Source organism: Urocampus carinirostris, chromosome 20, assembly GCF_059441175.1.
Source record: "Urocampus carinirostris isolate Australia breed hairy pipefish chromosome 20, RoL_Ucar_1.0, whole genome shotgun sequence".
Taxonomy (NCBI): domain Eukaryota; kingdom Metazoa; phylum Chordata; class Actinopteri; order Syngnathiformes; family Syngnathidae; genus Urocampus; species Urocampus carinirostris.
This window is the reverse complement of record NC_142368.1, coordinates 26,218,445-26,232,559: the sequence shown is the minus strand read 5'-3', so window position 1 is coordinate 26,232,559 and position 14,115 is coordinate 26,218,445. Positions and strand designations below refer to the sequence as shown.

Below are 14,115 nucleotides of genomic sequence, written 5' to 3'. Positions count from 1 at the left end.
ATGTGTGATAAATATGTAGGTATAAATAAACGTTGGTACAAGGTGTTATGAGAAGGAACATTTTGGCCTTTCTTACATTAATGTAAAAAACTTACGATCAAATGTCATCTGATCTTTGTCAAAATCACACAGAAGAAAAAAACTATTTCTGCGTTAACTAAAACTGCCTAAACATATATAGGTGTCCATGTCTTAATGAGGATAGCAAGGAAAAAAAATACAGAAAGAGGAGGAATAACTAATCGAACCCTCTGCTTTAGAGGAAGTTTCAGATACTTTTGAATTTCACTATATATACAGTTTATGCAAATATGCAGAATCAAGTAAAATAAAATTCTTCCCATCTAAAATTAAAATACTTTCTGTTTTATTAGACACAGGAAGCCTTGATAATAAAAATGTCTGTCCTATTTGGTATGTTTTGATGAATGCATACCTTCATATCTCCCTGCAGCAATTTAGCTGTGAGTGTGAACACAACACATGCGGCGAGAGCTGCGATCGTTGTTGCCCCGGTTACCACCAACAAGCCTGGATGGCGGGGACCTTCGTCACTCGACATGTTTGTGAGAGTAAGTTGAAATGGCTCGCAAAACCTGCATGATAAACAATACATTAAAATAAATCCAGAAAATTGCCCTAAAAGTCACTTGAATCTGTATTATGCTTACACAAGGGCAGGTGTCGAGACCAGGTACTATTTCAGGCAATATCCAGGCAAGTTTTGCTTTCTGTATTTTTAAACATATTTACATTTTATATATATATAAGTCATGTTTAATGGATTCCTTAACCGCATGGGTCGTTGGGCACGGTTTTGTGGTTGTGGCAAAGTTGGCACAGGTTCATTACATAATGTTGTCAGCCCAATTTTTTCAGTCTTTCTCTCTTCTTGGACTGTGCCCTGGAGAATCAGCCAGTCTTGCTGATCTTGCGACGTGACCATACCACTGAAGTTTTCCTCTGGGCACAATTAATAGCAGTTCTTTGTAGGTTCCAATGTTGCGCAACCTTTAAGACTTCTGTAGCATCGCATTTTCATGCCTTAAATTTGGTTGTGAGAATCCATATACCAGTATATATATATATATATATATATATATATATATATATATATATATATATATACACATTCCAAGAACATGCATGTCAGGTTAATTGGCCGGTAGAAATTGTCCCTAGGTGTGAATGAGCGAGCGAATTGTCTGTCCCTGTGTGCCCTGCAACAGGCTGGCAACCAGTTCAGGGTGTCCCTGCCCACTGCCCAAAGATGGCTGGGATGGGCTCCAGCACCCCCGTGACCCTACTGAGGATAAGCGGTGCATATAATGGATATATATATATATATATATATATATATATATATATACATACATACATACATACATACATTTGTGACTCATTACTGAAGATAACCTTATATGTATATATACACATTGAAGAAAATAAGTATTTAAGCACCCTGCTATTGTGCTATTCCTCCCACTTAGAAATCATGGAGGGATCTGAAATTCTTATCGTAGGTGCATGTCCACTGTGAGAGAGATGCACTAAAAAGAAAAATCCCAAAATCACAAAGCATGATTTTTTAACGATTTATTTATGTGATACAGCAGCAATTAAGTATTTGGATACCTGAGAAAATGAAATGTTAATATTTGGTACAATAGCCTTTGTTAGCTATGGCCAAGGTCAAATGTTTCCTGTAGTCCTTCACCAGGTTGGCAAACACTGCAGGAGGGATCTTGGCACACTCCTCTACACAGATCTCTCGATCAGTCAGGTTTCTGGGCTGTCGCTGAGAATCACAGTTTAAGCTCCTTCCAAATATTTTCGTTTGGGTTCGGGTCTGGAGACTGGCTGGGCCATGCTCGAACCTTGATATGCTTCTTACAGAGACATTCCTTGCTTTTCTGGGCTTTGTGCTTCGGGTAGTTGTCGTGTTGGAAGGGCCAGCCACGACCCATCTTCAATGCTCTGACTAAGGAAAGAAGATTATTCCCCAAAAGCTCACAATATATGGCCCCAGTCATCCTCTCTATAATGCAGTGCACTTGTCCTGTCCGATGAGCAGAAAAACACCCCCAAATAATGGTGCTACCACCCCTGCGCTTCAGAGTATGGGTGGTGCTCTTGTACTCTTAATTCCTCTTACTCCAAACATGCTTAGTGGAATTATGACCAAAACGTTTTATTTTGGTTTCATCTGACCACAAAATTTATCCCATGACTCCTCTGTATCATCCAAATGGTTATATGCAAACTTAAGATGGACCTTGACATGTGCTAGTTTAAGTAGGGGAACCTTTCGTGCCATGCATGATTTCAAATCATGACGTCTTAGTGTATTACAGTAACCATGGAAACGATTGTCCCAGCGCTTTTCAGGTCATTGATCAACTCCTGTCGTGTAGTTACCGGCTGATTCCTCACCTTTTTCAGAATCATTGAGACCCCACAAGGTGATATCTTGCATGGGGCTCCACTCCGATTGAGATAGACCATCATGTTTAGCTTCTTCCTTTTTCTAAAGATTGCTCCAACAGTGGACCTGCACCAAGCCGCTTGGCAATTTCTCTGTTGCCCTTTCCAGCCTTGTTGTGGTCTACAATTTTGCCTCTGGTGTCTTTGGAAAGCTCTTTGATCTTCGCCATGTTACAAGTTAAAGTCTTACTGATTGTATGGAGTGGACAGGTGTCTTTATGCAGTTAACGACCTGAAACAGGTGCATCTGATTCAGGATGATACATGGGGTGCAGGTGGACTTCTAATGCGCAGACTAACAGGTCTTTCAGGGTCATAAGATACACAGGCCTTGATGATACACAGGTGTTTAAATACTTGTTAAAAAATCATGCATTGTTATCTCTGGATTTTTATTTTTATTTTATCCCTCTCACAGTGGGCATGCACGTACAATGATAATTTTAGACCGCTCCATGATTTCTGGGAGAAATAGCAGAGCAGCAGGGTGTTAAAATACTTATTTTCTTCACTGTATATATATATATATATATATATATATATATATATATATATATATATATATATATATATATATATATATATATATATATATATATATATATGTATATGTATATATGTGTGTGTGTATATATGTGTATATATCTCATCTCTCATTTCTCATCTCATTAGCTACACCGCTTATCCTCAGTAGGGTCGCGGGGGTGCTGGAGCCCATCCCAGCAATCATGGGCAGTGGGCAGGGGACAGCCTGAACTGGTTGCCAGCCAATTGCAGGGCACACAGGGACAGACAACTCGCTCGCCCATTAACACCTAAGGACAATTTGTACCGGCCAATTCACCTGTAATGCATGTCTTTGGAATGTGGGAGGAAACCGGAGTGCCCGGAGCAAACCCACGCAAGCACGGGGAGAACATACAAACTACGCACAGGAAGTCCGGTAGCTGGATTTGTACCCACACAGGAGGTTCCCAAGACCTTAGAACTGTGCCGCACACGCGCTACCCACTGCACTATATGTATATATATATATATATATATATATATGTATATACATATATATATATATATATATATATATATATATATATATATATATGTATGTATGTATGTATGTATGTATGTATGTATATATATATACAACTGTGCGGGTCAGATGTACTGAATCTGAATGTGTATATATATGTGTATATATAGTTAGATGGATAGATAGCCCGTTTCAAGCAGTCGTTTTAATTTTTGTTTATTCCGGCTTGGTTTTTGTTTGTTGCCGTAAACAATTTAGGTTGTTTTTTTCACGTTTAGCTTGGTTGCTCACGAGGTGTTTTTGGTTGGCCAGACACATGTTTTTTCGCCGAAGCTGCTGCAGAAGCTTTTTGTAGATCAGTCCTGGTTAGCCCCCATTAGCAGCCGGCTAGCCTGCCGTGTCCATTGGTCTCATTCCGGCTGGGTTCGTGTTGGTTGTCATAGACATTTTTGTTGTTGGTTTCTGTTTAGCCTTGGTGCGTGTTTTTTGGTTGGGCAACCTCACGTTTTTCTGCCAAGGCTACGGATGTCTTTTGGTGATCTGTCCCGGTTATCCCCTGCCATCAGCCATTTAGCCTTTATTGTGAACTGTGCAACAAGGGGGGAAAAACTGGACCGCGTATACAGCAACATCAAAAACGCATATAAAGATTCCCCCCTCCCCCACCTAGTCACTTCCGATCACCTATGTCTGTCCCTCACCCCTCATACACCCCCATCCGGAGAAAAACAAAGCCTGTAACAAGGACAACACAAACGTGGCCTGAGGGAGCCCGCTCTCAGCTGCAGTTTTCATCAAACTTGCTGGGAGGTATTTGAACACCATGACCTCCAGAAATTCACTTAAACTGTTTTATCCTACATTCGATACTGCACAGATTAAGTCACAGTTAATAAAAAAATCAAGGTCTACCCAAACCAAAAACCCTGGATGTTCAGCAAGGTGCGCACCCTCCTCAAACACTGCAACACCACCTTCATGTCTCGAGACAAGGCTCTTTACAGTGTGACCAGGGCTGACCTGAAGAGAGGCATTAAGAAAGCAAAGGCAGCCTACACGAGGAGGATCGAGCACCTCTTCGCTGGAAATGACCCGAGGAGGATGTGGCAAGGTCTTCAACACATCACTTACTTCAGAGGCCACAACCTGGCAACTGTTGAGGCTGATACTTCACTAGCTGCGGACCTTAATCAGTTCCTTTCTCTCTTTGAAGCTGAAAGGCCACAAACAGCCATGTCACACCCACCAACAACCAGCAGCAACACACTCACATTTCAGGAGCATGAAGTTAGGCGTGTGCTGAAAACTATAAACCCCAGGAAGGCATCTGGCCCGGATGGAGTACCAGGGAGGGTACTCAGGGACTGTTCCAATCCGCTGGCTGGGTCTTCACCACCATCTTCAACCGGTCCCTGTCACAGGCGACCGTCCCACCTTGCCTCAAAACCTCCACCATCATTCCCATCCCCAAAAAGTCAGCAGTGGAAAGCCTCAACGACTACAGGCCTGTCGCTCTTACGCCTGTGGTCATGAAGTACTTCGAGAGGTTAGTGTCCCAGTACATCAAAAATGCCCTGCCACTCACACTGGACCCACACCAATTTGCCTACAGGGCAAACCGCTCCACTGACGACGCCATAAACACAGCACTTAAAACCGTGCTGAAACACCTGGACCACCGGGGGAGTTACGTCAGAATGCTCTTTTTGGACATCAGCTCAGCCTTTAACACCATTATCCCGGAGATCCTGGTGGAGAAACTCACACACCTAGGACTCTCTCCCGCCATCTGCCACTGGATAATGGACTTCCTCTCAAACCGCCCACAGTCCGTGAAACTCGGTAACCATGTCTCTCCCACCCTAACACTGAACACTGGCTCCCCCCAAGGTTGTGCACTGAGCCCCCTGCTTTTTACCCTCTATACCTCCGACTGCTCACCGACCCACCCCACAAACACAATCATTAAGTTTGCCGACGATACCACCTTGATCGGCCTCATCTCTGAAGGGGACGAGGCGGCGTACAGGGATGAGGTGGAGTCACTGTCAACGTGGTGTTCGGAAAACCACTTCTGACTGAACACCACAAAAACAAAAGAACTGATACTGGCTTTCAGAAGGAATGGCAGGAATCCAGCACCACTCATCATTAAAAGGAAACTGTGTAGAGAGAGAGGGAGAGTCCACTCCTTCAAATTTCTGGGTGTGCACATCTCCGATGACCTCTCCTGGTCTGCAAACACCAGAGCGGTGGTTGGGAAGGCCCAGCAGCGACTGCATTTCCTGAAAGTGCTCAGGAAAAAACAGCTAAAACAGCAGCTGCAAGTGTCCTTTTACAAAACCACAGTGGAGAGCATTCTAACGTACTGCATTACGGTGTGGTATGCTGGGTGCACAGCAGCAGACAGGAAAACGTTCCAGAGGGTCATCAAAACAGCCCAGAAAATCATCGGTTGCTCTCTGCCCAGTCTGGAAGACATTGCCTGCTCTCGCTACCTCAGCAGAGCAGAAAACATCATCAAGGACTTTTCTCACCCCGGCCACCACCTCTTCGACCTGCTGCTTTCCGGCAAACGCTACAGGTCACACAAAACAAAAACAAACAGACTCAGAGACAGTTTCTTCCCCACAGCCATTACCACCCTAAACAGACACCGCACAAAAAACTGAAAAACTCTTGCAAAAACACTACCTCGTACGAACGTAAAATGGTACTCATGTCTATGTCTCTTGCACATGTTGACTGCACTATGTTTACTGCTCACCTTGCACAATGTTGACTATTTTTTTGCACTATGGTGACTATTTTTTTCACCAAATGCATATGTTGACTATTTTTTTGCACTATGATAACTATTTTTGCACCAAATGAATATTGCACAAACCCTTACGATACCAGACTGTATGTGACATCCTACATGCCGACATTTCTTGTTTAAATATTATGTAAATTATAACTATAACCTTATCCTCCTTGTTTTATAACCTTATGTTCTCTGTTCCTTTATCTTCTTGGTTTTTTACCTCACTGTGAATGTATGAAATTGAGTGTCATGCCCAATTTCGTTGTCACAATATGTTAACCCATTTTGTAACAATGACAATAAAGGTATATTCTATTCTATTCTATTCTATTCTATTCTATTCTATTCCATGGCTAATTTCCAGCTGTGCTCATCTTTGTTGCCCTAGCAGTTTTTCGTCGTTTCCTCCCGGTTAGCTCATCTGCCAACTACATGTTTTCGGTCGTCCAACCTTGCGTTTTTCTACAGAAGACACACCCGCCTTTCCTTAGTGGTTGTGGTTAACCTCCTTTTACTGTCAAAGGCTATTTTTGCAATTTAGCTGCTTGTCCTTTGTTGTACCATTACTGCATCCACCTGCGACACATCGCGTAGGCACTCTCCGCCAAAACTACCAAAACCTGGCTTTAAACACTAATAACTTGTTTAATTAATTAATACATACAGCAATATGGTGAATAGCTTGCTCAGGTGCCCGTTTTCATTCCATGACGTCACAGGTAAGGATGTCAAACACAAGTCAGGCTGTCTTCAAAATGCATCATCTTGGAAAACAATTGCAATATAAATATTCAATATATAGTGATTTTATGCAAAAACAATGTATTATCTTTTCACATTTTACATGTTTTAGAATTCGGGTGGCAAAAGTTGACAACGGAACTAATTGCAGATTATTTCTATTATCGATGGGGCGGCATTGGCTCAGGAGGTAAAGTGCTCGATTCCCAGGTATATGCCGAAGTTAATCTCTTATGCCCTCAATAGCAGGCCGTTGCCTAGCATGGCTTACGCTGCTATCGGTTAGTTAGTGTGTAAAAGGGAAAAGTGTGAAGCACATTGTAAAGCGCTTTGGGAGGTCTTCATTGACTTGAAAAGCGCTATATAAATGCAGATCATTTACATTTTATATGAGGGTCGACACTGTCGACAAATCTTTGCAGCCATACCCGCAATGCAGAGTACCTCAATCCATCTGACACAACCTCGCCGAGGCATGAAATGATCCTCATAAGAGAGCATGTTTAACACAGACTGATCGCAATGTTAAAGGAAACAACAGGGCAGGAGTTGAGTGCATGTTATCGTCACCTTTACAGCCTTCATTAGGAGCGATCAAAAGCTGGGGGGTGGACAACCTGTCGAAAGGCAAGGTCACGTGAGGATATTGCCAGATATAATACTTCGCACAGCCCGCTAGCGTCTTCAATGCAGCTCTTGAGCCAACTTCGAGATCAAACACGGAGCTTGGCCCTTCATCGATCTCCAGCTCAAATGGCCGGGTATTATTCTATCAGACTGATAGATGACCAAAATCTTATGGTTGTCATGGAATATGCAAAATCAGTAGGAGAAGGGTCTGCATCCGCTAATTCTCAGTCTCTGATGTGTGCGTTAATGTATAAAGCGACTACTTGCTCAAGGCCGTGGGTTGGGGGTCAAATCCTTGGGCAATAAATTACTTTTCTAATGTGTGTGATTACATGCTGCACATATGCATACTAGACATTAGGCACGGTTAGTACTTGTCATGTATTTCTACTTTTTGCCTGCTTGGCTGTTTTCTTCTCCACATTGTGCTGTATCGACTGCATTAAAGATCCATTGGGACTGCTAGTGAAAAATAATAATTACTTGAGTAACCCTGCCCAAACACAAAATATTTAAAATTGATTTATGTTTGCAATCAAAATGTCTTTATTTTAGTTTAAAATGGTTTGTCTCCTAGAGGTTAACCTTTTGCTTTTTCTTCTCCTACTCTTCCTTGTCCCTTCTTCTTTATCTTATTGTTCTCTTCTTTTTCTGCCCTTCTTTTCTTTTTATCCACTTTTCCTGTACTAATTTCTCTCACACTTCTATTAATTATGATTAATACTCAACATTTTTCTTCTTTTTGTTCCCTTATATTTTATTCATATTTTTGTCTTATTTTTTATTTCACCATATTCTCTTCTTGTTGTACTCATTCTGAGCCTTTTCTTTACTATCTTCCTTTCTTTGTTCTCTTTCTTTATTGAACATCCTCTTTTTGTGTTCCTTCTATTTGATCTTCTATATTTTAGACATTTTTTCTTTTTCCATTGGTCTCTTTTTTCTTTCCCCCTCTTCTTAATTCCTTTACTTTCCTTCTTTTTATTACCCATCCTTTTCCTTTGCTTCCTTTGCTTTTGAAACATTATTTTTCTTTTTCCAAACCTTCCGCTTTTTTCTAAACTCTCTTGCCTTCTTATTCCCGACCTCTTCCTCGTCCTCCCCCTCCTCTCCCACCTGATCGTCATCCTCTCCTTCTCTTATTTCCTACCACCCAAGCGACTAACTATGCTACTACTTACCACAAATTGATTTAAAAAAAAACAAGGAAAAGAGGTGAAAAGTGGATTAAGAGTGTTACTTTAGACCTTTAAAAACAAAAATAATACAATGCTATACTACCTAAAAAAATACACATTTTAAAAATCATGTAATTAGATTATAATCAACCTGAGAAATTGCACTCGTGGATCACCCAGCAATAAAATGGATATTCGGTTTCTGTTTAATGTTGTATACCTGCCTCTTTATCTTTCCATTTGTTCCTAAATTTACAGTGGTCTAGCCACTAGATAGCCTACGTGACTAAATTATGGATTGTCAAGGAGAGCATGAGGTACTAAATGCTACTTACTTTGACGGCCATAAATTAAAAGCGCTTCCCTGTTTAAATGATGAATAGCTCGTGAACACATTCACATTGATAGAATACAGCAGTAGGTTAACAGAAAGCAATTTACATCGTGTAAAGTTATTACAAAAAACAGACTATGATTATTTAGTACAAACATTATTTTTATTGAGCTTACACTTGGCTGTAGGAGGTTCAACTATGTTGGCTATGGAACAAATTGTATCTGCAGTCAAACATATTAGGCAAAGCTCAGTAGTGTGTAACTAATGGTAGCATGTCCCGCCCTCCCGTTTGCCCTTGCTTTTAGAATGTAACTGCCACAGAAAGGCTGAGGAATGCTACTTTAACCAGACTGTTGCGGACCTATCGCTCAGCCTTGACATTCACGGACAGCGCAGAGGTGGGGGAGTTTGTATTTTGTGCCGTGACAACACAGCCGGGATCAACTGTCAGAGCTGCATCACGGGCTACTACAGACCTGAAGGAGTGAGTTCCTTTCTCAAAGTCAACACTGAAAAAGTAAGCATCAATTATTGACCTGTTTTTGTCCTAATTAGGTGAACCCGGAGGACGACAGCCCTTGCATCCCTTGCTCGTGTGACCCACGTGGTTCTGATGGACAAACATGTATTGAAGACTCAAGCCAGGCCAAACCATGTATGCCAACATACTGTATTGATTATAAACATTAGATTCCAGGGATACTACATTATTACATTCTGAGATAGAGATCATAAGGGAAATTGACATATGGTAGGGAGTTCGGTTACTCCCATGCTGTTTTGGGGAGGTGGATCCAAGTACAGACACAAGCTGAATGATAAGAGTTCATCGGGGGCAAAGGTAATTAACAAAAAGTGATCCGCACTTGAGAGGACGGGAGACTATGTTAAAAATCCGACTGGCAAAGTTTAAGAAGTCCAGAATTGATCAAAGGAATGTATCAAAGAGTAGAGAAACATACACAGAAAAGAACACCAAAGAACCAGCAACGATCCAACAGCTTCTGCTATCAGCACAGTCCTTAAATACTCCTCTCCAGATTAATGTGGAGTCAACCAGTCCATCTGTCTGTTGTCGCCCCCTGGAGAATGGCGGTGTCCTGGATCCTAACACATGCAAGTTAGCAAGGGTAATGGTGCGTGTGCATTCTTCTTAGATTTTTTTTTTGTTAAAACCAGGCGACACTGGATGGCTTTCGACACAGGAATATGGATACCACAAATAAGAACAAGCTAACTACAGCCATAGCCAAATGCGTGTAGGCCCGTTAACATTGCGGATGATATGGGTCTAACTGAGCTAATTCATATTGCATCCAACGACTGGACCTATGAAGCTCATGTTGATATTTTCCAATTTCCAGTAAAGGAATGTTTACAGTAAGCAACGCTTGTTTTAGTTTTAGTTTCCAAGATGTGCACTCTGTAACTTTGTTTTGTATAATCCTGTTTTGATCACTCAGTTAGGTTTGTTGAAGTTTTTTTTTTGTAACCATGCATTTTTAAAAAAAAAATTGTTTACTAACAGCTAAATTATGTAAAATGTTCCTTCAAATGTGAATGACTGTACAGTCAAAATGGTTAATGTGAAATATAACACTACACTTTGTTTTCAAAAAAGAAAAATTGCACAAAGCAAGCCTATCCACTATCCTATGTTGATAAGATTATTAAAATGATAAATAAAGGGACATTTTTATAAGAGACTAAAATTGGCGATTGATGTATGATTAATCACGAGTAAACTATGACGTTCATGAGATTAATTGCGAGTCAATATTTTATTTGATTGTCAGCTGTAATATATAGTATTTACAATGCAATTGATTCAAAGAGAAAAAACAACTCTGCACCCACACATGCTTGTTTTTAAAACCGTGTGCGTATGTGTGTCTGTTTGTGTTTGATTGACAGCCCGGCCACCAGGGTCATGCCGTTGTAAAGAAGGCTTTGGCGGCCTGCGGTGTGACAGGTAACAAACACACCGACGTGAACACACATACACGCATGTAGTGTGACAGGTGAGCTGAACCTTTCAGGTGTTGTCTGTTCCAATTATTGTTAAAAAACCGCCTTAAAGGTTTTCATCAAAGCGATAGCGATTGACCAATATGCTGTACTTGAGGGGACCTTTTTGAAATCTGCATTTGATCTTAGTTTTCGTCTTTATCATTTTTTAATGGACCCGTTTTCGTAACTGCTTATTGTGAGGTTCAGGGTTTATATGGGTGCCTGAAATACTTTTTGAAATGTTTTTTGAATTTAATGTTGAACTTTCAAGGTTTGAAAAGTGCTTGTAAATGCTTGAAATTGTTGCCATGTTAGTCCACGCATTAAATATAAAAACCAAAACAAGTGTGCTTAAAATGACGCCAACACACCTGCTCTTATGGCTTTACTTTGACATTAAATGTATTCTTCCCTCATGTTGAATGGCAGCTGGCACTGTCATGCATGAAGTGTCATTTCTCCCTACGGGTCGTGGCCAAGAGGTGGAAGATACCGGGAGGCTGCTGTATCAATGAACAATGGCTAGAAAAAGGGGAAAAAATACAAACTAAACAATGGCTAAAACATGGAACGAATCTAAAAACAAAGATCCAACTCTTCGCAATGGCCGAGTCAGCCATGAGTTTTTTTCTGTCCGCTACACCTAAACAGGGACGGAATAAAATGATTGAAAGTGTATTAGTGCAAGGATTATGTATTATATATGTCCATTTAATATGGGCCATGTAAGAATTTAAGATGTATTGGCGACCATGGCCAACCCAAATGCCCAAACACCCAAACAAATTAAGCACCTCGGCACCCAAGTTGGTAATGCTTTCGTCCCTTCAGATGAAACGGGACACAAGAAAGCAGCCATGTCACTCGGGTCAGGGTGACACAACACACTCTTCTGTTCAACAGCAGGGCCTGTCAGCTTTCACTGGTTTACCCCTGCTGCATCATACAGGTGCCCTGTCCATCCCTTAGAACACGTCTAAACATCCCACTATCCCTTTACAACACCCCTCAATCCAGCAAGAGACCTATCTTCCAATATATTTAGACTTCTTTCCTGCGGTGCACTCATAACACCATCTATCCACGTCAATCTGTACCATACAACACAGTCGGCACAATTACACTTTCATACAGTCCCCTCTTAACATCCATACTCATACTCTAGTTGCTCATCACTCTCCTCAGAGCACTTAAAACCTTGCTTCCTTGATTCACTCTGTGCAATACCTTGCACTCCATTCCACCAGCTGCAGCCACATCACAACCCAAGTACCTAAAGCTTTCTTTTAATTTCTTCCAGCACCTGTCCATGGAACCTTATTTCCAACACAATGTCCACTACATCACGTGAACACTTCATCACCTTACTCTTCCCAACATTCACACATAATTTGAGTCTATCACACACTCTTCCAAATTCCATTACCAACCTTCTTAATGTCTCCTCAGAATCAGCCACAAGCGCTGTGTCATCTGCCACACAGTTCCACTGTTATCAATTATCTCTACACCAAATACTCTTGCATTCACCTCTCTCACCACACCATCCATGTACACATTAAACTGCCATGGTGACATCACACACCCCTGTCTCACACCAGTCAACACAGGAAACCACTCACCTGTCTCACTCCCTGCTCTTACACATGCTCTGCTGTTCACATAAAAACTCTTCAATGCTTTCAACAACTTTCCACCTACTCCATACATTACGATCACCTGCCACAACGCCTCTCTATCGACCCTGTCATACGCCTTTTCCAAATCCATGAAAGCCAAACAAACATCCTTGCCTTTTGCAAAATATTTTTCACACACCTGTCGTACTGCAAACACCTGATCCACACATCCTCTTCCTTTCTGAACTTTATCCGTTCTTCTTCTCACTCTCTTAATCAAGACTCTTCCATACAGCTTACCCAGCACAGACACCAAACTGATACCTCTCAAATTGCTACATTCATACTTTTCACCTTTACCCTGATACAATGGCACCACACATACACTACACCAATCAACACCACCTAAAAAGCATACATTCAACAAGCGTGCTAACCAGTCAATCATAGCTGTGCCATCTTCTTCAAGCATTCACCAGTACAACCATCCAACCAGGCGCCTTCCCTCCTTTCATTTTCTTCAGTGCCTCTTGCACCTCCCATGTTTCCTTATCTGTCACAGCCTCTAAGACCTCATCATGCCACCATTTACTTCCTTTTTTAATAATGTATTGACCAACTTTTCTCATTCCACACACTTCTTTCACACACCTCAACACTGCCTCTTTAAACCACTTCCATTCCATTTCCACACTCTCCACTTCTCTTCTACTAATTGTTTGTACTCTTCCCCTATCCTCCCTTTAAATTATCTTTCCTTTTCTTTCTTATTCTCTAGCATGTCCACCCGTAACTGCAGACTTTCTACCATAGGGCCCGGTCACACAGCCTTTCACGGGCGTATCGAGGCTGAATCACAGCCAGAAATTTCTGCCTGTGAAGCAGACGCTGTTGGATGCTTTGAGATCGCTATACAGACGAGATAAAGCCGTGCACTACACGCGGCAAGAAATTCACACGCGGTTGGCCGCGCGAAAAAGTTTTGCGCTGCTCAAAACTTTAGACCACGGGTAACCGCGGGCGGCACACGTGGTACACACGAGGTAATGACGCGGTACAGGCGCGGAACGACGTACTACGGCCGCGGCCAGGGCGTGGTTACACGCGGGTAGGACACAAAATTTTAGCGGGTAATCGCGGGTGGAGCACGGTCATAGCACATTTGTTCTGCGCCTGTATCGCGGTGTTATCACGTGAATTAGCGTGTGTAACGCGTGTGACAGTCAAACGCCTTTCTCCGCGTATATACAGCGCGATTTGCCGAGCACACGTCAGTTGTG

General features: G+C 41.8%; 1 protein-coding gene across 1 annotated transcript in view; it reads left to right on the top strand.

Moving 5' to 3' along the window:
- Positions 1–14,115, top strand: part of lama2 (laminin, alpha 2) — a 278,494-nt gene that overhangs the window by 62,369 nt on the left and 202,010 nt on the right. The window contains exons 8-11 of the mRNA XM_088324972.1: positions 455–572; positions 9,512–9,690; positions 9,762–9,861; positions 11,121–11,178. Of these exons, the coding sequence (XP_088181098.1) occupies positions 455–572; positions 9,512–9,690; positions 9,762–9,861; positions 11,121–11,178 (455 nt within the window). The remainder of the gene's footprint in view (positions 1–454; positions 573–9,511; positions 9,691–9,761; positions 9,862–11,120; positions 11,179–14,115) is intronic.